The sequence below is a fragment of the Peromyscus californicus genome, unplaced genomic scaffold, assembly GCF_007827085.1.
Source record: "Peromyscus californicus insignis strain IS unplaced genomic scaffold, ASM782708v3 Scaffold_9__1_contigs__length_137607984, whole genome shotgun sequence".
NCBI classification, from domain to species: domain Eukaryota; kingdom Metazoa; phylum Chordata; class Mammalia; order Rodentia; family Cricetidae; genus Peromyscus; species Peromyscus californicus.
Window position 1 is genome coordinate 112,598,554 of NW_026294617.1, and position 25,318 is coordinate 112,623,871.

The 25,318-nt window shown below is 42.5% G+C and overlaps 1 protein-coding gene across 1 annotated transcript in view; it reads right to left on the reverse strand.

Moving 5' to 3' along the window:
• Positions 1-25,318, reverse strand: part of Nfkb1 (nuclear factor kappa B subunit 1) — a 117,487-nt gene that overhangs the window by 68,803 nt on the left and 23,366 nt on the right. Inside the window, exons 3-6 of the mRNA XM_052730730.1 lie at positions 24,401-24,440; positions 20,007-20,085; positions 15,977-16,014; positions 13,478-13,576 (exon numbers count right to left, since the gene is read on the reverse strand). Coding sequence (XP_052586690.1) covers positions 13,478-13,576; positions 15,977-16,014; positions 20,007-20,085; positions 24,401-24,433 — 249 coding nt within the window. The 5' untranslated portion in view covers positions 24,434-24,440. The remainder of the gene's footprint in view (positions 1-13,477; positions 13,577-15,976; positions 16,015-20,006; positions 20,086-24,400; positions 24,441-25,318) is intronic.

A 25,318-nucleotide genomic window follows, 5' to 3' on the forward strand; every position in this document is an offset into this window, starting at 1 on the left:
TGGGAATGATGTGTCTCCTTACCTCTACTATATTTCTATTACTAATTGGGGTAATAATTGAGTACCCAAAGAATGAAAAGGAATTCTTGCAAAGTATGTACTGTAGGTCTTCCTGCATAAAACTAATAAGACATGGTTCTTATCCTCAAGGAACAAGGCCTAGAGATGAGGAGACGAGCAGTGAGTCAGTGTGACAGACATGTAGGTGTAGTGGGGCTATGAGGAAAGGACCTAAGAACTCAGCCAAGTGAGCTGGCGAACGGGAACAAACCAGGGCAGACTGTCCGAAGGGGTCATCACATGGAAAAATCATCAAACGTGGAAGAACTAAATGATCCAACACAGAGTGGAAATAAAGCCACGTTTTAAACAAATCAGAATTCAGGGCCACAGAGAGGCTCACAGGTAAAAGCACTTTCTGCGCACACCTGCTAACTTGGGTCTGGTCCCTGGAACCCAGGTCAAAAGCCTTATTTGATGATGCACATCTACAATCCCAGCACATCTGCAGAGAGATGAGAGGTAGACACAGGAGAGTCAGCTGGAAGGAAGCTGAGGGCCAGTGAGTCTGGAGTATGTACCACAGTGGTAACCAACAGAGATCATGAAGAAGGAGAGAATTTCTCCGCAAAGCTGCCCTCTGACCTCCACATGCATGGGGTAACATTTATGAAAAGAAAACGTGATCACTATGAATGACCATGGTCAGTGGATGGTCTCACATCCGTGAGTACATAGACTGCTCAAATTGGACTGGGTGTGTGGGGGGAATTAGGAGAAATAGTGGGGAGTGAAGGAGTGAATATAATCACAATATATTATGACTTTCCCAAAAATAAAAGGATTATATTAAAAAAGGGCTGATCATGGTAGCACATACATTTATTCTCAGCACTTGGGAGGCAGAGGCAGGCAGACATCTGTGAGTTCAAGTCCAGCAATATCTATATAGTGAGTTCACAGCCAGCTAGGGCGACATTGGAAGACTCTATCTCAAAACAAAACAAAAAATTACACATTATATTTTTAAAATGGTATCTCTGGGCTGGAAAATGGCTCAGTGGTTAAAAACACTTGCTGCTCTTATAGCAAACCCATGTGGCTGCTCACAACCAACTGTAACTCCAGTTTCGGGGTCCCAACACCTTCTTTCTGGCCTCAATGGGCACTGGATGCATATGAGGCACATATGTAGGCAAAAACACTCAGACACATAAAATAAAAATAAGTGAATCTTTTTAAAAAGCTATCTCAATGACAAAACATTCCAAAGCAACAAAGACCTCAGGATAAGGCAGAAAGGACTGTCAATCAGTATTACTAAGCTTGGCCTCTGATAGAAGGCAGACTGGGACATTAGAAAAGGCAGCATGTCCCAAACAGCTAGGAGGAGCAGCTTGTGAGTAGCAGAAAGCAACTCAGCCTTGACAGAGTGGACTGATACGAAAATCCCCATCAGAACACTTCCCTGGGCCAGATACCACTCTTTATAGTGCTAATTCATTTCATATTCCCAACAACATTCTGAGGTATGGAGTGATTCTGATGCTAGTTTTACAGGGGCATGGAGAAGGTGGCTCAAGGTTACACAGTTACTAAGGGGACAGGGCTGCATTTGCATCTGGCTTTGCTGCATAGTCATGCAATCTCACTTTTTGAGAGTTCTTTGGGGAGGTACTGCAGATTGTTTAAGATTCATTAAGTGAAAAAAAAGTAAGCAATGAATGTTTTATAGATCAGTAGAGTACATGTGCATCCATAAGCTTTTACTTATGTTTACATGCATTTGGATGTGCAAGTATAAATGTGCTGACCGGCATAAAGATAAAATGGTGAGCCTGTGAATGCATGGGATGTTTGGGAATGCACTCAAGAAGTTCATAACAGCCTTCTCTCCAGGGAAGAAAGGAATCTCGGGCAGAAGGGGAATTTGCTCTTCACTTATATGTCTTTGTGTTTCTTGAAATTTTATTAATGCAAGTGATATCTGTAGATAAATAAATATTTTCTTGGTTTATTCTTAAACCAAAGTTTCACACTAGGAGCGACATGGAGCAGCTGTTCTCTAAGGAAGAACCACCCGATCACACAGCTTTAGGGATTAAAGAGGTTAGACATTTGAGGCTGATCTTAAGAGGGAGGAATTAATTGACACTTGTGACTTCGGGTCCTCTGCATTTGACTAGTATATAGAGCTCTGCTTGGTGAGCCACCCACTCAATTCATTCCACGTTGGTTGTCAGTGGCTAATGTCACTTTCAGAATCAGGGGCAGAGGGTGGGAATAGCTGTCGCTCGACTGCCACCCGGTCCCATGGCTACCTTTAGGGGCAGGTGGTGGAACTACTCAGCAACCGAGGCCTAGGAACGGCCCAGAGGGGACTGCAAGCGTTGATGTCAGCTGTTGGGAACTCCCGCTGCTCACAGTGAGCCCGGGCTGCCGACAGCCTTCAGAGGACAGCCGAGAGAAGCAGAAAAGCCAGATGGAAGCTTTTCTACAGCTTTGGGAGAATTTGGTGCTTGCTAATTCTTCCCTTAGAATTTTGAGTTTTTAAAATAAATAAATGTCCATTTTGCTTAAACCGTTTTAGTTTTTGTCTTTAAATTCTTATTCTGCAATTGGAAGATTCAAATGGGCTTAGAAACTGAGGCAGAAAAGCCGATTTCAACCTGGAAAAGGTTGGTGCTATGCCTAAGTGTCTAGCCAGGACTGGGGTGTGGCTGTCCTGGCTGCTAGTCATGTTGGGTTGGAGAAGCAGAAGAGAAGTAGGTTGGTGGAGAGCGAGCAGGAATGGCAGGTGGAGACCCGGTGGACACTGTGCAGCCAGTGTCTCCTTTAGCTCCACCGTGGGAGGACCAGGGCTCCCTCAGATGATTTTCTCAGCTTCTGCACACTGACGGACCACTTGTTCACAGTACAAGTAACCGCGGACTACCTTCTATGCCTGGGTATCTTCCAGGTGCTGTTAATACAGTACATGCAAACTTCTGCTCTTGTGGAAATAACAGGCGTCTTCGTGGCTTTTTATTCAGCCTACACACATGCCCCAAACAAGCATTTCATGCTACAGATGTGCCAGGGACAATGCTAGCTGCTTTTAAAAACAGGTTCCTTCTTCATTAACCACACACAATTCCTGCAAAGGTAGTTGTCTCTGTTTTCAACTCGTAAACAAAGCAAAGTTTGAAGAGCTTTGGCAACTTGCTGAAGATCGCACCACCTGCAAGCGGCATAATCGGGAAGGAGATCTAGGCTTTGCTTTCCAACACAGTGTCCCTCCCACTAACCCACGGCTCTCTGACTCTCACAAGACCAACTCTCCACAACAGCACATACCGGCTCACTCATAGCCTGCAAATCTTTGGTAACTGTGTTGTGCAACATATGGGTACAGAACCTATTTCCTATGGGAAAAAAATTATCACCTTCTCTGGATCTCACTATTGTTCATGAGGTTAATATCTAAGATGTGATTTTGTAAATTATCATTTTTAATGAAATCTTGAAGTAGTATGCTGGAAATGGGTTGAGTAGTTCACAGAGTTGATGGTTAAATTCACACATTTATTTTATTTTGTATTTTTTTGCAAGCCAGTTGACTTCACATTAGTACCTTGGAACTTCCTGTGGGAAGGAAACTGGCAGATGTTACAGTTAAGAGCACTACATCTAAGAGACCGCTGTCAAACATTCACTACCATACCCTCCATCTACTCAATAAAGAAATACCTTAGGAATTTCTCTTTCTAGAATACAATATTCAAAACACCAGTACACTGGCAAATCCCTCAGACCTGAAAGATTTTCTACCACTACCTAACTATATAACAACGTTGCACATGGATGTGCATAAGTTGCTTTCTGAGTGCTGCATGGAATGACATGGCCTTAACCACATACTCTCAGGAACACTGCTTAACCAGTGGGCATGGTGCTCACAGTGAGTGAGTCGAAGAGCGCTTCCCAGAAGTCATTCCCACTCAGAAGCTCAGAACATGACGTCATCTACATATAGTGTTTCTACAGATGCAACTAGTCAGAAGAGGTCCTATTACACAATGTGGCAGTCCCTAACCACACTGGCTTGTGTCTTTGTAAGAGAAAGGAGGGGGAGATTCAGCTACAAAGTCAGCAAGAACAGCCATGTGAAGAGAGAAGCAGAAATCAGAGACAGGGCTGCAAGCTGGGACATGCTGAGGACTGCCAGCAACCACCCGGAGCTTGAAACAGGCAAGGATTGATTCTTCCCTGAAGCCTCCGGAGGGAGCACGACCCACTGGCAACTTCACTGTGGACTCTGGAGTCTCCAGAACCTTTGGAGAATAAACTTCTGTTGTTGAAAATGACCCAGGTTACAGTTATTTGTAATGGCAGCCCTAGGAAATGAATATAATACTGTGCACATTAGATGCATAGGGCCTGCCAGGAGGCAGTGAAGGGACCTAACCAAACTAAAAATTCTTTCTGCCTCTTGTTTTCTATGAGATTCCTACAACATCATGTGTTACCTCTAAATACAAGCTTTTGGTACAGTATTCAATTTCATGAAATTTTAAACAAAAAACAGAAGGAATTATGTTTTAGTGCTGGCTGTGTACCAGGCATAGAACAACTGAATTTACCTACATATTCTATGAATTTGGTTCTCTATGCCACTTTCATAGGTGAAGAAGTTGAGGCTTAGCCACGCTTCATCACACCACTAATAAATGCAAATCTAGGAAGCGACATTACACCCAGTGCTGGAGGTGACTTCACAGCTGCTGCTTAAAACCCTGACTATGCTGTCCACAAGCCGAGGACTGCATGCCAGCCTGGACCCATACACGGAGAAGCACACATGTACAGCCATGTTAACTCCTCCCAGGACTTCAGACAGACACCTGCTGCTCTTCACCCTCCGGCTCACCCTTTCTTCTGGTCTCCATGTCTCTCTGTTCCACTCTGAGGAACCTCATTATCCACTTTGCCATCTGACGATTATTTTTCTGATGTCTAGACCATTTCAATGATACATGATTTGAAAAATGTGTACTTGGCCTTAATTCTTCCTGGCCTGTTTTCAATCCCCAAATCTTCTCTAGTACAAGCAAACTTATTTTGTACTTAATGTATCAAACAACTGATAACTCAGGTATCTAAAGATTCTGGAAATTTATTCCTGCTTTTCACTGGTGTGCTGACAATAATACTGGCTTGCTTGCATATGTGTTTTATTTGTGGTCAGGAGTTCATATGTGAACAGATTATATTTTGTTTCTTCCTGCCAAGAATGGAGGGTATCCCTGGACCTGGACTCACTCTATTCATTTCTAGACCTGGCGTTTCTAGAGTCTGCAGGGTATATAAACTTGAGCTCTGTGTTTGTAAGAGCCAGGCCTGATTCTCTGGAGAGATATCACATCGTTTGACTCCTCAGGGTCCGGCTGGAACCTGCCCTTTCACCATGGCTCTCAAGGTCACCCACTAACAGACACTGCAGCCCTGCAAGAGTCCTGACTTCAGTGGAGGACTCAGTTTCAGGACCTCAGACAGGAAAGACCCAAACCTTATCTTTTACTTCTGTGAGAGAGCTAGAAACCATGCCCCTGAATTACTCAGGTCAGCAATTAGGTCTAGGGCAGGATGACCCCAGTACACATGAAAATCTACTGTGCTTTTGAAATTCCCCCATTGTTTTAATGGCATTTGAGTACTCTCCGTCTGTCTGTCTGTCTCTCTGTGTATGTGCCTGTGTGTGCTTTAAAAACAGTATACAAAGGCATATGTTTCATTATGACATATCCATACATACATCTTGTTGATCTTTCTCCCCGACCTCCTACTTTTTTAGAAGTTTATTTACACATTATAGAAAAGGTTTGCTGTGTCTTGGGCACAGGGGCTATATTTTCTATAGTAGGCACATTTCTCAGTGTTTTACACTGAAGGACCACCTGCTCCACAGACAAGGCTTTGACACTGAACAAAGCCACCACTTGAAATAAGTTTAGAGGAAAGTTTTCTGTAGAGTAAAGCTTGGGAACCATTCTGGCTTGTCTCCCATGGGGCTTGTGAGGAGATCAGTTTATGTAGTTCTGTGTCTTTATGTCTCTTGCCTGCAGCTAAAACATACTGTAGCTGCTAAGTGAGTCTGACTCACAGTGTTTTCCTTTCAGTCCAAAGTCCAGCTACTCTAGTAGGAGTCTGGGCTCAAGCAATTTAGTTTAATTCACGAGTAAACAAAACTAAAGTGCACACACTTGCTCCAGTCTCGGCTGCACAGAGGCTAATATCTGAACTATTAGAAAGGAATACTTTAGATTATCTGTCGTTTTTAAAATTACATTTACTTATTTAGTGTTGGCTTTGGGGGGTAGTGCATGCTGTACATGTGGAGATCTGAGGACAACTCTCAGAGTCCATTTTTTCCTTCACCACATGGATCGGAAGATCAAACTCATGTTGTTAGTCTCAGTGGCACATGCCTTTACCTGCTGAGCCATCTCACAGGTCTTGCAAGCCTACTGTCTTAATACTAGATCCTCGGCAGTTTTTCAGGTCACACAGATTCTCAATTATCATTTAAAAATACAATGATATAATATTCTATTCCTTGATGATACTTGACTTCTTTTCAACCATGCTAGCACATATTATCATTATAAAATAATAGACATCCTCAGGAAATGACCACAGAAACCTGGTTCACTAGATGACATGCTATGCCTCATCAATGTGAAGTGGGCCCTAAACATCACTGTAGTTGGACATTTTTGAATAATTCTTATGCACAACTATGATTCAGAACTACAGATCTGAGGGACACTGTAAGTAGAGAGAAGTACTTAGTATCATAATTAATAATATTCCATGTGCTTGAGAGTGTGGGTTCTAGTCATCTGTGTGGTAGATTCAAATTATATCTGAGTGATTTCTGAGCTCTTAATAATGAACCATTGAAAATTCCCATTGTTTTATAATGAATCATTTACTTGCATAATGTATACAGAAGTACTATCTTCAGTAATTATTATTGAGAAATAAACAGTAACAAAACATTTACACCTGAGGAAATGATAGTTTTTAATCAAGTTTGTACAACAGCTAGTTAGGCTGATGGCAGCCCTCGCTTAGTGATGTATTTCATAAGAGACTTCTTATTTAAAAAGCACGGGATCTCACATCACACTGCTTACACTAGAACCCTGGGACTCACTCCTGAAAGGCAGTGGAACTCGGGCAGAGTGGCTCAGCTTTTCCTGCACTTCCACTTCCTCATGGACAAAAGGAGGATCAGAGAAGCTGCTTCTGTGCAGTGTTGTGATGACCGCAGGAGAAGGGCAAATGAGCATGGCCAGCTATCCTCACGTCCCTCTGTTCCGCGCACCGAGGCCAAAGGTGTCAGTGAAACTCTGCATGTACCCTCCATCCCACCTCCATTTTGGAAGACTCTGACCTGGAGTCCACTTAGGAGGAAGGAGGGGGACTGTGGGAGAGCCAGCAGCAGCACCCCTGGACCTGCCAAAGACTGAGAAGTCCCTGACTATGGAGAAGGTGCTTGGAGACAACTGAGGACCATATGTGGCTTCCTGATTGAATGGTGGAAGCATTAATCCTCTTCCAACAGAGGCCACTTCGATCAGAGATGACCATACAAACAACCATCCTAAGAACACGTGTACATGCAGACAAACATGGGAGGGGAAGAGGAAGGCCAGGAGAGGCAGGCCACCACGCCAGGCCTAGAAATTCAGACAACCTGCGAATCCGATAAGCCTGACTCCCCTAATTCTCAGGATTAATTCTCACTGCTCTGATTTATGTCAAAAGTTTCCTTCAATGAGTAGCTTTCTCCAACTTCTAATGGTAACACTGATTTAAAGGGCTATTTTAAAAATCTCCTAAGTCAGTATTTTATTCTGGGAGCCAAATGCAAAACTTCTAGGCTACTTAGAAGAAAGATTATGTAGATGGTTATACAGAGAACGTCACCTGTCTGGAGCTTAGGGCCTGCCACAGTGCTGAGTGAATATTAGTGAAATAATTTTCTTTTCTTGTTTGGTTTTAACCACGACTGGCTTCATATTTAATCAGTATCAAAGAGAGGTGGGAGTGGGGGGAGAGGGGAGGGAGGAGGGGGCAGGAAGACAGGGAGAGAGACAGACAGACAGACGGAGACAGATGACTAACTGAGACTTCCCCTTTTCTGGCTGTTGGCACTAAATCTCACATCTTTTCCATTGACTGGAAAACTGAAGGGCAACTACCTTAAATTACATGTTGAGAAACACGAAGTGCTTCAATTTACCAAAAATGGGTAAAAATGTAAATATAAAGTTTAGAAATGAAAAAAGAAAGAAGGAAAATATTCAAGGCAACTGCACACCTGCAATTCCTCAATACCCTGGAGGCAGAGGTAGGGTGGTGAGTTCAAGGCCAGCCTACACTACACGATGAGACCCTATCCAAAAAAGAAAAAGAAAAATTGTAGAGATCAATTTAATGAGCTGCTGTCAAAAAGCCAATACCCTTCAGCATTATTTTTATACATGTTCAAGATTTTAAAAATCCACATGAATATACATAAAATTCTATGTGTAAACTAACAAGTCCCAACCCTTTTTGAAACCATGAAAGGATCCATGGATCTTGAGTTATAAAGCCCTTGTTTCAATAAGCTTGCGTGTGTATGTGTGTGCATCTGCATGCATGTGTGTTACAAAGCACAGGGCGTGTATCTGTAGAAAATGTGGCTATTTTCTTTTATTTGAGCAGAGTAAACATCTTAGGAGTGTCAAAGGACATCCTAATAAATGCTATGAACAGGTTCTGAATGCACGCCCAATCGGTTATGGTGATCCCCCCCCCCCCCCCCCCCCCCGGCATGTTAGGTAACTGTATCAGGCTAAATTATTCAAAATTAGTATTCCAACTAGATCTCTAGGATGGCAAGCCTCTGGATTCAGACATGTCCGTGCAAAGAAAAGAGAGCTTATGCAAAGATATTTGATATCCTCAAGCACACAGCAGATCAGCCAGGCTTTATTAACTTTGACAGAAAGTTAACATTAAGGATTTTTAAGTGAGAGGTACTTAAGAGTGCAGACTTTACAGCAGGTGGGAGGAAGGGGCCAGGAGCTGTTAACCCGAACATTCCAGTATACCCTTTCAGTGCACATACAACCCCAGAAGGAGGGCAGCGAAGCAGCAGCCTGCAAAGCTGATCGCAACAGTCACACTGGCACCACTGGGTTCCAAGCTCCTGGAGTTTGACGATCACAAATAAATCGTATTTTAGAAATGAAAGATACCGATGTCCATGTGCAATCTGCACAGGGTGCCAGTGCAGAAGGACTCATAGTGACTGCCGATGGGCTGCAGAAGCATTCCTAAAGCCACATGCAGCTTCTCCTCTTGGCCTTGCTCCACCTGCTTCAGGAAGGCACTTTGATTTAAAATTTTTCTGCACCACTTTCGGGAAAAGGATGGCAGCGAGCCTTCCCTGGCACTCCTTGCTGAGTCAAGAACAGGTAACGACAGGCTTGGTCCAGAAGAGGCTCTCCGCTGTCTCCCTGATGAAATCAGAACCCAGCAAACACCCAAGGGAGAGCTTTAGGACAGACAATGGATTACTCAGTTTTTAAAAAGCGGAAAGCTTCCTTAAATTCTGCATATTTAGTTTCCCGAGGTTTCCCCTTGAATATGACTTTTTTGCTTTAAGGGTCGGCGTGAATTCTGTAATGTGGTTGAAGACATTTTTATTCAGACAGTAAAAGGGAATAGACAGTATCAAAGTGATCATGGCTTAATCTTCAGGCAGGAAAGTTTTAACCCTGTTTTGGTTTGAAAAAGAGGAGCCATCATATATAATAAAAACTTTGGGTTAAAGCTAGTAAAAAGTAATTGTCTTGAAAGTGATTTTAGTTATGAATGCATGCTTATGTGGTAAAATATAAAAACATCTCAGAGAAAGGCCATTCAGAACAGCGGACGGTAAAAGGGCAAATTGGTGGCTGAGTGGAGGCGCTTCTACCATAACTACGGTGCGGTTCACAGAGAGAGGGAGACAGAGACCCAGAGAAAGACAGACAAACAGCAAATAGGGAAAATATTACTATCCTTTAAATTGACATTTTGGTATATGGTATTTGCCATATAGAATTTTAAATTTTGTAGGCTTGAAGTATTTTGTAATGTGAAATAATTAGTTTAAAAAAAAGAATATTCACCAATCCAGCGCTACCAAAGGCAGCAGAAAGAATGCTTCAGTCTGAAGAGAACGTTAACCACACCCATGAGGGCACAGGAATAAGTAATCCCAGAGCAGTTAATCAAGGGGGGAATAGAAAGAGTGTGGAGTTTTGTACAGCAAGATTAGAGAGCTAAGCAGCTTCTTTCCTCTCAGACCCGTGAAAGGAACACGCATAGGCACACGGTACAGTGGCCCGAGTTCCAGAAGAGGTGGTACCGCAGAGAGAGGGTATCTAGGCAGAGCTTGCGTCCCAGTTATCTGCCATAGTTCTAAGCATGGGAGTACTTCTCATGGGAAATGCTGGGCTTGGGGAGACTCCTAGAGTTGGTGCGAAAGTCACCTTGGGCCTTCGATTTGAACAGTCAACAAGAAGACTCCCAAAGAAGACAGAAGTTTACACGCTCCGGAAAGCACAGCTTGATTTCTGTAGACCCCAGTCACGACCAGTTCCCAAAGCTTCCAACATCCTGCACTGCCATCCTCCTATCACATCAACCACTAGCCTTCCACGGACAGCAGGGTGGGGGTGCCTAAAGAGGCGGGGCAGGGAAACAGGGCCCGAGTTCAGAGAGACAGAGGATGTTGATGAGGGTGAAGAAGAAGCCGAGCCCGACCATCTTACCTGTAAGTCTGAACAAATGTACTTGCTACAGGTCACAGGCCTTGCTCGTGCAAGGCTACAGAAGTGTTACTTCTCTCAGTAAGTGCATGCGCCCACCTCTGGGGATGGACTGTGGGGTGGACGTGAGGTAATTTCATGATACCACCTGGAAGCAGCATTCTACAGATGCTCCCATTTTTCATGCACAGTGGACCATAAAGTTCTAGTGCCGTTGAAGAAAAGAGTTCATGAATAGACCACAACTTATACTGTTTGTACAGGGCCCACACAGAAAAACCCTACTTTTCTCCTAACATTAGATCTTTAGTTCATCATTTAGTGTTAGTGTTGACAAGTGATTCTCAGTTACCTGCCATAGATACAGACACATAAATGCACATGGTATTTATGTACGACACACAGAAAGGTGGGAAGTTCTAGATCTGACAACCCCTGATGCCCTCTGCCCATTTCTTCTTTGTAGTCCAGAATTTTCATCCTCCCTGCCCTAATTTACTACAGCCCTCCAGGTCTTGTCCCTAAGCTCCTGCCCCCGCCTAAGCAGCAGCACGCACTCTACATGGGAGGGCCAGCGAGCTGCAGGAGAGAGAGGCCCCTGCCCTAACTCTGAGCCCCAGTTCCTCAGTGCTAATAAGTATTACAAGAGGTAATAGATGATAAATCATTGATGTTGAAGAAATCATTTGTTTTCTTTGCTGGTGTTCTGTTCTGCATTCCTCAGCTAGGTTCGAAAGGACTGGAAGCCACTGACTGTCCTGATGGATAATTTTAGGTGTACAGTCAACTACAGTGGGAAAATGTAGAAAGCATTTTCCCTGCTCAGTGTCTGCACATGACAGACTGGCAAGTGTGCTGGACTGATGGAAGACCTACCCTCAGTGTGGACAGATGTATCCAGTGAGGTAGAAGCCCTGCTAGAACGAAAAGCCAGAGAGAATCCTCTCCTCTCCTCCTCTTCCTTCTCCTTCCTCTGTCCCAGGAGAACGTGGGGTATTCCTCAGTTTTGCCCCCTGTCCCCCCAGGGCATCAGAACTCCAGGCTTTCCTGTATTGCTGCTCCCAGATTCTTGGGCCACTGGTCCTAGACTGAGAGTCCCATCAGTCACCTGGTGCTCAGGCTTCTGTGCTTGGAACATTGCCAGCATCCTCGGATACACATTACAGATAGCCCACAGTAGGACTTCTTGTCTTTCATAATTAGGACAGCCAATCCACCTCTCATCTGTCTATCCACCTTCCTATCGATCCATCATCTATCCACTCATCTCCATTCCACTGGTTCTATTTCTCTGAAAAACACTGTCTAATATAACTGTGGCCTTCTGCAAATGAAAAACATTGCACTTCTATGTCCAATTACCTTTTCTAAGAAAAATACCTTTCATTCCCCAACTGGAGCTAAGAGTCTTAAAATGAAACTGTGACTCATAGAATCCAGGCGAGGAGTTGAGTTTCACTGGAAAGATAAAGGATGCCATGGCTCTTTTGTTTGAGACAGAGGGAGAGGAACTAGGAAGGCCTGGGCCTGGAAGGGGGTATGAAAAGGAGGAATAAACTAGAAGGCTGGCAAAACCAAAGGTAAACCCCCAGTGTCAGAATACTGAGTTCACAGAACAAGCTGGCAGGAAGACAGAGGTCGAAGGATGGTAACTTCTACTGCTGGTAACTGTTAGTCTAAGCTTGAATTACTGAACAAACAAAAACTTGAAATGACTAAATTGCAATTTTTCATTGTTTCCCTGAAAAATCATTATCAGTCTCTGAAAACGTGGCACTGAATTAGGAAAATAAAAAACTCAGAACTAGAGAATGATATTCTCAATTAAATCACCAATGTAAGAAGCTAAAGACAGTGAAATTGTACCCAATCTCATGCCCATTCCATACTACAGAATTCATTCGGAGTGGCTGCACAGGGTCCCTGTCAGGCTCTCTATGGAGTACCTAAGTATATTTCCTCATTTAAATCTAAAAATCTTATGAAGTACATACTAGCAGTGTCTGTGTATTTATACGTTTGGACAGTTGGGTAAGTCTCTTCAAGGCCCATTTAGCTCATCACTTTGGGACTAAATTTATGACCTTAAATAATATACTCTATAGACTACATAGTCTGTCAACTGTTCTGTCATGAAATCTTTATAAACCCAGTATTTGGAATTTGTCTCAAAGACATTTTTTTTGTTTGCTTGGCTTTCTCAGGGACAGGGGTCTCACATAGCCCAGACTGACCTCAAACTTGCCATCTAGCTGAGACTGGCCTTGAATGCCTGATACTCCAGCCCCTACCCTCCAAAGTCCTAGGACTACTGGTATGTACCACGACACCTGGCTCAAAGTTTTACTAAAACATCAGAGAATATACAATTTAAATCTTCAAGATTTTATAAGACAGCTTTAAGATCAATGGAGAGGTATTAAGTTTTTCTTAGTTGGCATTGGAACCATTTCAATTAAATGGAGCTGTTAATGGTGTTTGAAAATTTGTCATTTCCATGAGATGAATTTCTATTTAAAAATTCTAATAACCATGTAAACTCTTCTGCTGAGGGCAAAGGAGTATCCTATTGATTCATATTCATTTAAAACAGTTCCCTGGCTAGTGGTAGACTTCAAACTTACTTTGACCTGAGGGTAGGATTTCTTGTTCTTCTCACTAGAGGCACCAGGGAGTCCACCATGTGATGGGCCTTCACATACGTAGCGGAATCGAAATCCCCTCTGCAGAGGTGAACACAAGCAGTAATTATTAAAACAACAATGACAATGTTACACACAAGTTTCTAAACACATATAACTATGGAAGACAATTATGGAGACAAGAAGTACTTTCCAGAAGTTATTATGTCAATGATGCTAGCTGGTGTCTGCATCTTCAGCACCTCACTGGCTCCTCTGCTGAGGAGGAATGATGAGAAGTTCAGGGCTTTGGACACAATGCTACAGCTTGTCTCAGCTGCAGCCTTCTCATCTCAGATTGCTGCTGCCAAACTCTCCACTTCACCTTTAGTCAGTAACAGTTATGCTAATTATTTGAAGGTGTTCCTTTATCTGCTCCGATCAGAGCTGAACTGGGGCAGGCCACAGGCGTGCCTTTTCAAATAAAGTGCATCAGTGTTACGGACATGGCCCGTGTGCTACAATACTCTAAACTTGACAGTCTTCTCAGCACTTGGGATCCAGTTTGGACAATACTTGAAATCAGTGAATCCAAAACTAGACAGCAGCATGTGTAACAGCTAACTCCTAGCTGTTACAAATGGCTAACCATAAAGATGGAGACCTACTTAACTGAGAAAATCCAAACACACCTTCAGTTTAAAACCCTATTAGATGGCACACATCTTTAACCCCAGCACTTGGAAGACAGAGGCATGTGGATGGAGCTCTGTGAGTTTGAGGCCAGCTAAGCTACACAGTAAGACCCTGCCTCAAAAAAAAAAAAAAAAAAAAAAACAAGACACAGCACAACATGATTAGACAGTTAACACTGAGAACTATGCAATGAAACTAAATAGTCTAAATATTACTAATCTATGCTTTGATTCATTTCCATTAGACCTAGAAAAAAATCTGTGTCCAAAAGACCCCCAAGAAAAAGAACATTTCTAACTCAAAAAATCAACGCAGGAGTTAGTTCCTTATCTTTAATCACAACATTCCTTTATGGCATTGGAAAAATATGTACACGTACACTTTCATACCTTATGGAGAGTGATGCCTAATGCTGTAATCATGTGATTTAATGGTGATTCAAACTTAGAGCATGTCAAACTAGGTATTATTCCTGGTTGCATAAGAGTATCTAAAGTTCTATACAACGTGGCATTTATTCTGAAGATGGAACTTTATATTGCTCTGCTAGGATGGTAAGATGATTCTGAGTTGGGGGTGGTGACTCATACCTATGATCTTAGCAGCTGGAAGGTGGAGGCAGGGGAATTGCCACCAGTTTGAAGTCAGCAAGGACTACAGAGATTGTTGTTTCAAAAATAAGTCAATTTTTGAAATCAAATAAAAAACTAAAAAATAAGATGTCTTAAATACATAATCTTGATGAATTTCTAATGCTAACATTTTGAAATTAAATGTTTGCTATCTACCCCTATTCATCTCAGGAACTCCATTTACTTAAAATGAGTCATTAACCTCAGAGAGGCCACATCCATGCAGTCAAAAGTCTGACTGAGATACAACCTCCTTACTTCCACTAAAGCTAGATATAAAACACAGAGTGGTAAACAGAGACAATATTTTACTCACATTTTATATATTCACACACAGTGAATTAAATTTTGAATTCTGGAACCATATTAGCCATTCAAATAAATCACAAATACCTATGACTTTGGGGTTCATGATAACAAACTGCACATTGAAAGTCTTATCATAGTGCTATGCTTAAAAAAATAAGGTTCTGGGGTGGCTAGACTGATCGGCAGGTAAGGTGCCTGCCACCAAGCCTGGTGTGAGTTTGATCTCCAGGACCCACATAGCAGGAGGGTACCAACTCCCAAAAGTTGACATCTGACCTGCATTGACATACTTGTACACACACACACACACACACACACACACACACACACACACACACACATGCACAAATGGTCCTCTTCTTGCTCCAGAGAGGCTGGGACTAAAGTCAGTGGTCACTGGCATGTGTGGTGGGGATTCTATGGTCCATTCTAATCATCTTCCCCGAATGCTTTCAGTGCCTCGGGCTCCACATTCCACACACAGAAAAGGCTGGAGTTTCTAAAGGCATGAGAAGTATCCTGTGGGCATGGACATGACCAATAGGGAGTAGATATGAACCTCTACATGAATATTTCCTTATGAGTGAAAATTACCAGTGATTTCCCTGGAAGTGGCTGATAAGCTATGCCGAAAGAGATGCAGAATACAAAGGCTCTATAATTAACTGAAGTTTCAAGGCCTTTTGAAGAATGCCTAAGGAAAATGTAAAGAAGACACAGGAAGGTATTACATAACATGGCAGGCTGTTGATCATCCTGATAAACCACCTCTGGTATCAGATTAGCTACCATTATTCAATGCCTGAGTCTTAGTACTAGGTGTAGAGATCTAACATTAACAAACGCCCCACCCCTTCATCCTTACCTGTTTTGGTTGCTCTAATATTTGAAGGTATGGGCCATCTGTTAAAAACAAACACAACAAAGGAAAACCAGAAGAAACTGTGAGACTTCTAGAATCTAGTATGAAATACAAAGCAAGTCAAAAGCTGAAATTATGTTTCAAATCAGTTTTATAGGTGAGATTCTACAAAGATGTGTTCTCTTCTGAAACATTAAATATATTCTTATTTTTAAAAATATTTTCTCTATTTTTTTTTTTGTATCTGAGTGTTTTGCTTGGTGCCCAAGGAAGCCAGAAGGATGTCTGATGTCCTGAAACTAGAGTTATAGGTGGTTGTTAGCTGCCATGTGGTGCTGGGAACCAAGCTTGGGTCCCCAGGAAGAGCAACGAACATTGTAAACTGCTGACCAATTGCTCCAGCCCCAAAGTTCAGTGTATTTTAACAGCAGTTCATAGTTTAAGTGAATAACAATAAATAAATGGCGTTTTTGTGGCGGGGAATGGGGGGGGGTGCTGATGGTACATGGCTGGACCCAAGCAAAGGCCTGATGGCTGGTGAAGATCACAGTGTCAGCAGCCTTCAGCCTCCTCTCTCAACACTCATCTCAGAACACTGAGACAGTGAAGTACAGCGAGCACCTCTGAGTGCTATGGCACTTCAGGCTGCCTCTCATCAGTAGACAACAACTTTCCTTCCTCAAAGCAAACTGCTCAGTATGAACTGAAGAGCTGGAGATAGCAATCTACAGGACAGAGTCCAGGATGAGTCTGGGTCACCCGCCTCTCCTAACGCTACCACCGACTTTCCACTCTTTCCCTTACCTGAACCTGAGGTACCGCCTCCATTGCCTAACTGGCTTGTTCTCATCCTCTGTGAGACCTGGGGAACTTTGCTTTCTTATCCATGGCCTGTTTAGTTTTGTTTGAGACAGGGTCTCGCCGTGCAGCCTTGGCTGGCCTGAAGCTCGTTATGTAGACCAAGCTGGCCTTGAGCTCACAGAGAGCTTCCTGCCAAGTGCTGGGATTCAAAGCACGCACCACTACACCTGGCATCTTATCCACAGCTTCTGATGCTGATATAAAATACCTGAACATTGTGCTCTCCTATGAACTCTGATCTAAAACAGCCCAGGCATATGACAAAATACCAAAAATAATGCAACTAAAGACAAATGCATGCCAATTAATTACTATGAAAAAGACCTAAAGGCTTAATCCCTATCCCAGTGATATCTGACTTGAAATTTCAAAGAAAAACCACAACTTCTGAGAACACAAACATAAATGTTACGATGAGGAATTCCCTGAGGACCTCAGCTGGCTGTTTTGTCATAGTATGATAACACATAGCTGTGCAGCACGCAAACATAGTGGATGCTTTGTATCTGTTTGAATGAAAATGAAGACCTTTGAAGCTAAAGATATTCTAGAAGAATGCTTTGGTGCTCATTTGAAAATTCACCCTCTCAGCTGAAGCTGAAGCCTTATTTGCATAAATAAATTTGAGAAGAGATAAAAGTTGAAGTTGTAATTTTAAATACACTGTAACTTCAAAGAGAATATAGTTTATCTTCTCAATATTACGATGAATCAGAAACACTAAAGACTAAAATTATACAAAGAAGGCAGTTAGGAAATGACCAAATTTGAAGCAAAACAAGCCAGGCAAATGGGCGGTGGGTACCACTGGTCAGCGCGGTGAAGTAGCAAACTACATTCTTCTGTCTGAGGACACACATCCCTTGACATTTTGAACTTTTAGAAAAGTAACTATAATTTCAAATTTAAGAAAGAAAACTGCTAGAATTTAACTTTTTCTAAGGAAATAAAACTGATTAGAAAAAGATTTCATGCTATGAATGCCATACAGCTTGTATGACAATATTACAAACATACATTTCCTCTAGACATCCTAAAGATCTACCAAGAAGCCAGACCAGGAAGAAAGCGGTATTTGGACAGGATGTTGCTGAGATATGGAGGTGTAGGGATCCTCCTCACATTAGGCTTCACGTCCCTTCCTTCTTACTTGTGGGATTATTTCTAGGAGTTGCCTTACATATGTGAAGTTCCATGTGGAGTGGGCATTATTACCCTTAAGAGCACACTCAAAGCCAAGTAGAACATTAGATTGGATATACACACGATTGTTTTAAGGCTAACTTTCTATTGGCCACATTTCTGGGCCAGAGAAATGATCTCCTGTTGTACAGAGAATATTAAATCACAGAAAAATAACACAGACCCAATGGCTACCCCTTGCTTCAGAGTTTCCAACTCATAGTTGGAAAGACTAATAGTTTGAGATTTTTTTTATTTTATTTTATTTTTTTTTGGTTTTTCGAGACAGGGTTTCTCTGTGTAGCTTTGCGCCTTTTCCTGGAACTCACTTGGTAGCCCAGGCTGGCCTCGAACTCACAGAGATCCGCCTGCCTCTGCCTCCTGAGTGCTGGGATTAAAGGCGTGCGCCACCACCGCCCGGCTAATAGTTTGAGATTTTAAGAGTCGGAGAAGATTGAAAAAAATCCACATGAAAATTATAAGCAAATATTGGCTTAGACAAACTTCCTAGTCCTTTAAAATCTCAACAAAATGACCTGTCCATCTATAAAAACCGGACAACACACTGAATCAGAGAGGGGGAAATGCCAGTAAAAACAAAGGGTTGGTAACAGTAGAAAATAATGTATTTTTAGGTATAATTATAAAGAATTTTCTAACACTATGGAAAAAAGAGTTTCCACAACACAATATGAACACTGACTATTTACTGAGATGATTCTTTGGATAATTTTATTTCTAAGTCTATAAACCTAAGGAAGAGGAAAAACACATTTGAAAAATCATCTGCCTCAGGATACTGTTTAGTATTCATGAAGCATTTTATAGACATGTGTGTTTTTCCTGAGGGTAAAACCAAGTCCTTAACATTTTCAATAAAACAGTAATACCAAAGCAAACACTTCGGATCTCAGAGTTTAGAAGTTCGCAGGAAACAGAGATGCCTCTGCTGCATTTACTGTTCACAGGAAGCTGATCTAGCGTGTACACTGGACAGCTCATGATCTCACATAAATGATGGTGACTTAGGGGTAAAGGCAGACAGGCCTCTGTGCTGTAACTTCTCCTATGCTGGTGAGGGTGAGGAGGGTGTGACATTAACTCTCCTTCCTCCCATGTGTGTCTGAAGAGGGAAAAGGAGAAAACTTTCTGATTTGAACAACGAAAGGCAAGTGCTGGTGCAACCATAGTATTCTAAACGAGAAGGATAAAACATCACATACAATCTCCATTGACTAACACACTGCTTTGGAAGATGGGTTGACTCCAGCAGGTGACGTGAGTGTGCAAACAAAGAAGTGAAAAGAGCCATCACACCAAGGTTATACACAAGCCAATCAATAAAGAGTTGAAGTGTGTGTGCTATTGCACGTATGACATTAAACAGTGTGCGGATCCGTTTATTGGCAGTCATGTTAGGAGGATTAGGACTGGAAGCTTTATTGGATGGATCGGAATAGGAAGGTGACTTCGGTGCTGTTTAGCCAGTGTCTAGCATCCTGGCTGATCACGACAATGGTCTCCCGGGACGGAACTGAGGAGTTGAGACAAGGCAAAGAGGAGCACAAGAGGGTAACAAAACGTGGAGAAAGGAAAGTCCTCACACCATCGGAGTATTCTAGTAGATGCCAGAAACCACACTCACTAAAACAATGTGTGAGTGAGCTGAAACATTTTTTGTGAAATACATTTCCAGAAAGCATACTGAAAGGTTGGTTTTAAAACATAAATCACCACTTCCTTCCTATGAACATCACTGAATTTGAAAAGAGACCATTGTGGCTGGAGAGACGGTTCAGTGGTTGAGAGCATTTTGTGGCTCTTCCAGAGGACCTGGGTTTGGTCCCGAGCACCCACAGGGTGACAGGCTTCCTTATAGTATTTTCATATATACTTAGTTAGGGTTGATCCACATCTCCCTGATCCCTGACCCCAAATGCTATTTTTAAGGGAAAGCAAAACAACAGGAAAAAGGGCCTGTTTCTCTTACCCGTTGACATTGGCATTTCTGGTTGATATAATTCTGTATTAAACATTGGATGAGGCAAAGCAGGATTCAAATGAAACATCTGTAAAGAAGAAAATACAAATATTTTAATTCCTCTTCTAACTTACATGAAGCCAAAAAACTAATTACAAGAATGAAAACTAGAAATGAAAGTCTATATGAAATCAGGATTTTAAGGTGACTTTCTGAGACCCGGTTAGGCTGTCGCATGTGGAACTTATGTCTGTAAGAAAGGAATTCAAGAAGAGTAAGAGCTATGGGTCCCCAAAGGCAAGGACCTGTGGATCCCACTAGCTAGTGCCTCTTCAGAGCCAACTGAGCTTCAGGCCTGGTGGACACTTCAGCAGCATCTGTTGAATGAGTGATCTGAATCTTGCACCCTCTGAGGAGTGAGAGTATATAACCCCAGATGGTGGGGAGCCGCTTGGTGGATGAAGTGCTTGCCGTGCGCACGAGCATGAGGACCTGAGGTCAGAGCCCCAGTTCCTATGTGAAAAGCAGCCTATGGCCGTGTTTGTCTGCAATGCCAGCTCTGGGAGATGGAGACGAGAGAGGATCGGGTTTGCTGGGCGGGGTATCCTGCTGAATCCACGAGCTCTAGGTTAAGTGAGAAATCTTCTCCCCACAGATAAGATGGCTAGTAATTGGGAGAGACACTCAGCATTGACCTTCAGTCACCAAACACATGTGAATGTACATGCACACTCACAGGAACTCATGTGTGCATACAGACAGACACATACACACATGCATGTAATCTTAGATCTCTGTGTTTTGATGATAAATATATTCCTTCTTGGGCCTGGAAGAGTTACAGACAGTAGCTACACAACTTACAAAGTAACTGACAATACAAGGGAGCCAGGAGTTCATGCTCCCCTCCCCCACCTCTACTTCTCTACTACAACCTGGAATTGAGTAGAGGGTGGTACACTGCACAATGGCTCCAAAGATGTCTGCATACTTTACACAAAGAACCGAGGCTCTATACGGCAAAGATGTATTGCATGTGACACTGATGTAAGACTGCTAAATGACAGGATCACCCGGGACTATCCAAGTGTGCTACTTAGGAGAGTTAGAAATCAAAGAGAAGCATGACTACAGAGGCAGGAGTCTGGAGTGATGGGAGGACTCATCGAGAAATAACAGGTGCTAGGATGTAGCCCTGGCAGTACCTTGACTTGGGAATTCTTACTCTACCCTACAGGAGAAGATATTTGTCTTGTTTCAAGTCATAAGACTGTGGTAACTTGTTACAGGAACAACATACAGCTAAAAAAAACTGGAAAAAGTGGACATATAACATGTTTTGATAGAATTAAGCGCTATCTTGATAAGTTACTATTCATAACTATTCCAAAAGGAATTAGTTCATTTAGAAATTCACATTCCTATTCATGAGCTTATGATCTTTCTTACTCTCAAAAGTCACTTGTTGAAATATAACACAGAAAACAAATTATTTATTTCACTTGTTCTGCTCAGCTTGTAAGCTGTAAGTATTTTTGGCTTTATTAGTAAATCACTGGATATTCCTGGGTACCTCAAATCCTAAAATGTCTAGTTAAATCAAGAGTAAGGAAAGTAATGCTTAAATTATTTTGTTACATTCATTTGTGTGTGTGTTGGGAGGGTGTCAAACTCAGGTTTTCAGAAAGCACTTCATTCTCTGAAAAATATAACTGGCTCCTAAAATGTGATGTTTTAATGAAAATCACTTCAAATCCAGTTTTGAGGGATGCAAATTCTCAATGAAGGAGCAAAAAGTGGGCTACACTTCAATGCTTATCAAAGCTCTCCTGTGCCATTCACTGTTTGCCAGCAAAGAAATACAGAATGGGAAACTACGTCCTGCAAAAATAAGTTCCAGGCCACAAAGGGTGTCCACTATCTCTGAGCAGAAAGGATGACCTCAAAAAGAAATCCTCTGCTGTGTTCATGGAGGTGTCCACAATGACAGACCGAGGGACACGTCAGATAAGACAGAGGCTGTATTGCATGCAGCCTCGGGTGCTTCTTTGGTGAGGAGTGGAGAAAGAACTCCAGTGTACACTAAAACACTGAAGGCACTTCCCTGATGAATACAGACTTTAGGAAATACAATACAAAGCTCAAGACAGGAAAACAAACAAACAAAAACAAAACTTCAAGGACCTCTTCCCCCGTTCCCCAATTTAAAATATTAGAACATGCCTACTCCTGCTGCTGAGCAGCTCAAAACTGCCCACAAAAGAAACTTTCAAAATGACTGTGCTCAGCAGGTTTTACTCTTTTGTGGCATAAAAGACCATCTCTGGTTGATAATATTTCCTGTGTATAGACCGGAAAGCATGGTTTGAAACCAAGCAGAAACAGCCCTCATGTTGGTGAGAGTTGGCCTTTGTTAGAAACAGCATATTAAAAGTGAAAGGTAAAACAAAGGGTTTTGATAATACTAGTTGCCAGGTGTCTTTTATGCTGAAAAAAAAAAGAGAAATGTTCTAGATTTATACAATATCACCATTTTTACAACAAAATTAGAAGAGATAATGGTGACATGAATGTCATACATGCTTACTCTACCTGGCTTGGTAAGAACATGATTCCTATTTTGTTCTAGGCTGTTTGATTATAGAAACACTAGATCCCCTAAAAATATTTCATTTTCAGTTTTATTTTTGGTTGGTTCTTTGCATGCATAAATTTGGGAAATGGTAGTCTTAGATGTTTACCATCAAAATGTAAATGTGAAGTAATATCAAATGTTGTGCCAGGGTTATCTAGGTAAGGAGTGCTTTCTGGACTGGTTGTAGCTTTTACAGCTCAGCTTAGACCGCCTTTGGAAAGTGATCCCTAACCTGCCCTTTCCCCAGAGAAGCAAACAGCTATCCCTGCTAATGCTTCTGTCCCTCAGTGAACCATGGCAGCATCCACTGACTACAGAAAGTGTGGTTCTGATCCTCCAATTAGAATGCAGCTCTTGCAATCCGTCCGCATATCCCTTGTCTCTCCGTCTCTAGGATGCTAACGTCTGTACATAACAAAGTCTCAATAAATAGCTAAGGAACAAGCAGACACCAGTTTTAAATAATTTGAAAGATCATTATAGTCCACTTTTAATATTACCACTGCAATCACACCAGTGTCGAGAAACTGCTCTCCAGAGTCTCTGTGCTCTCTCTCTGGAGAGAAGAGAAAGAAACAAGTCCCAATAACCAACATGGATTCATCAGAGCGTTCAACATTTCTGTAGGTTTAGAGTTTTTCAAATGAAAAGGCGAGGAGGAAGAAGGAGGACACAGATATCCTAGAGTTAACCTGTGTCATAACTGCTAACACACTGCTGACAGCGGTGATGACACAATGATAAGACAGAGCCATGCTCTCAATGCTCTCAAAGCGCATGCATTCCCAGGGACTATCGCGAGTTTAACTCCAGTACCTTTGAAAACATAGATCTGGAATCCCTAAGTGCTCCTGCTATTTGGAAATGCAGCCTCTGCTTTTATGACTTAAGATGAATTCACACTAGAAGGAGATGGGTCCTCAATCCAAAGCGTGATGTGTTCATAAGACAGAGGAGACGTGTGTATAAAGACAGGGAGGGAAGTCATGTAACAACAGACTCTGCAACTGGTGTGATGGCGTGCTGTGAGCCGAGGGTGCCAGGGATCTCTAACCACCCCCAGAAGCTGGGTGAGGCAGGAACTGCCCTGCCAGCCCCCAATTTTGAGTCCTTGCCTCCAGACCTATGAAAAGATGGATTTCTATCGTCTTGAGTCACTGGGTTTGTAGCGATGTTAATAGCAGCCCTAGAAATCTTACTCACTGGCTATCGTGTGTGCATGTGTGTGCGTGTGTGTGTGTGTGCGCGTGTGCGTGTGCGTGTGCGTGTGCGTGTGCGTGTGTGTGTGTGTGTGTGTGTGTGTGTGTGTGTACATATATCACATACTGGGATCAGGCAAACACCACCACAAGCGGCTCAGCGGCTATCTTCTGGCCACCGTGAATACAGTGTACATACAATTTTATGCAAAAAAATGCATATGAAAGGGCTCTCTCCTACCCTGGAAGAGCAGAAAAACTGAAAAAAAAAATGAGTAATGTTGCCGGGCGGTGGTGGCGCACGCCTTTAATCCCAGCACTCAGGAGGCAGAGGCAGGCGGATCTCTGTGAGTTTGAGGCCAGCCTGGGCTACCAAGTGAGTTCCAGGAAAAGGCGCAAAGCTACACAGAGAAACCCTGTCTTGAAAAACCAAAAAAAAAAAAAAAAAAAAAAAATGAGTAATGTTTACTAATTTAGAGTTTGCCTCCCACTGAGTTATCAGTGTTGTCTCTGTGTACTCTGGAACACGAATACATTTAAACAAAGTTGTTAGTGAGATGATGACTTACTTGCCCAGTTCCGTATGGATCATCGTCCGCCATGTTGAAGCTGTACACAAAACAAAAGAAATCAAAACTGTAATACTGGAATGGCCCTCCAAAGTCCCACAACCTTGGCATATCTGCAGGGATAGGCTGAATTACTGTGGGGATGACAGATACATATGCTCCAAGAGACCTCAGAAGGAGGGCATGCTGTATGCAGTCCCTCCGTGGCACCTAACTCATGGCAGGGAGATTGCAGGATCCAAACCCCTCACTAAGATGGCCTTACCTGTGTGTAAAAATCATGTGCAGATGGAGTTGTGTGGCCCTTTCTACTTATTATAGTCCAAATATCAACAGATTACAGCCGTATCCCTTATATGTATTGTTTTCTCGTGAACTCTGAAATGGTCTTTGAACTCTCTAGACTTGGTTGAAAAGCCCAGGAAGTCCTGATCCTAGTTTGCATAACACTGGGGAGGGAAGCCATAGAATGCCACCCTTTGCCCTCTTGTGAGGACCACTGAATTCATTCTGCCTTTGTCAAAGTGCAATGGAAACTCTGTAACTCTACAGAGTACAATAGAAAATACCAATGATAGCACCAAACCTGTAAACCTCAAATTTACTGAATTCTGCCCAGCTATGAATATGCACAGGCTCCAGCAATCTTCAGTCACCCAGAGGCCCTGATAAACATGAAGAACCACGTGGTTGTACCTTGAAATCATACTTCATGCAGGATAAACCCCAAATGTAGAGAAGACCTGGCTTCTACCACATAGGTGGATGGACTCTGGATCTGTGACAACATGGAACAGGGCTGCTATGCCCAACCTGTAGCATGTACCCTTGCTGATGTAAGAAAGGAGTCTCTTTGTCCTTTTTTAACTCAATGGACTGTCCAGTTGCAGTCAAATGTCTGGGCCTCACACCAGTGCA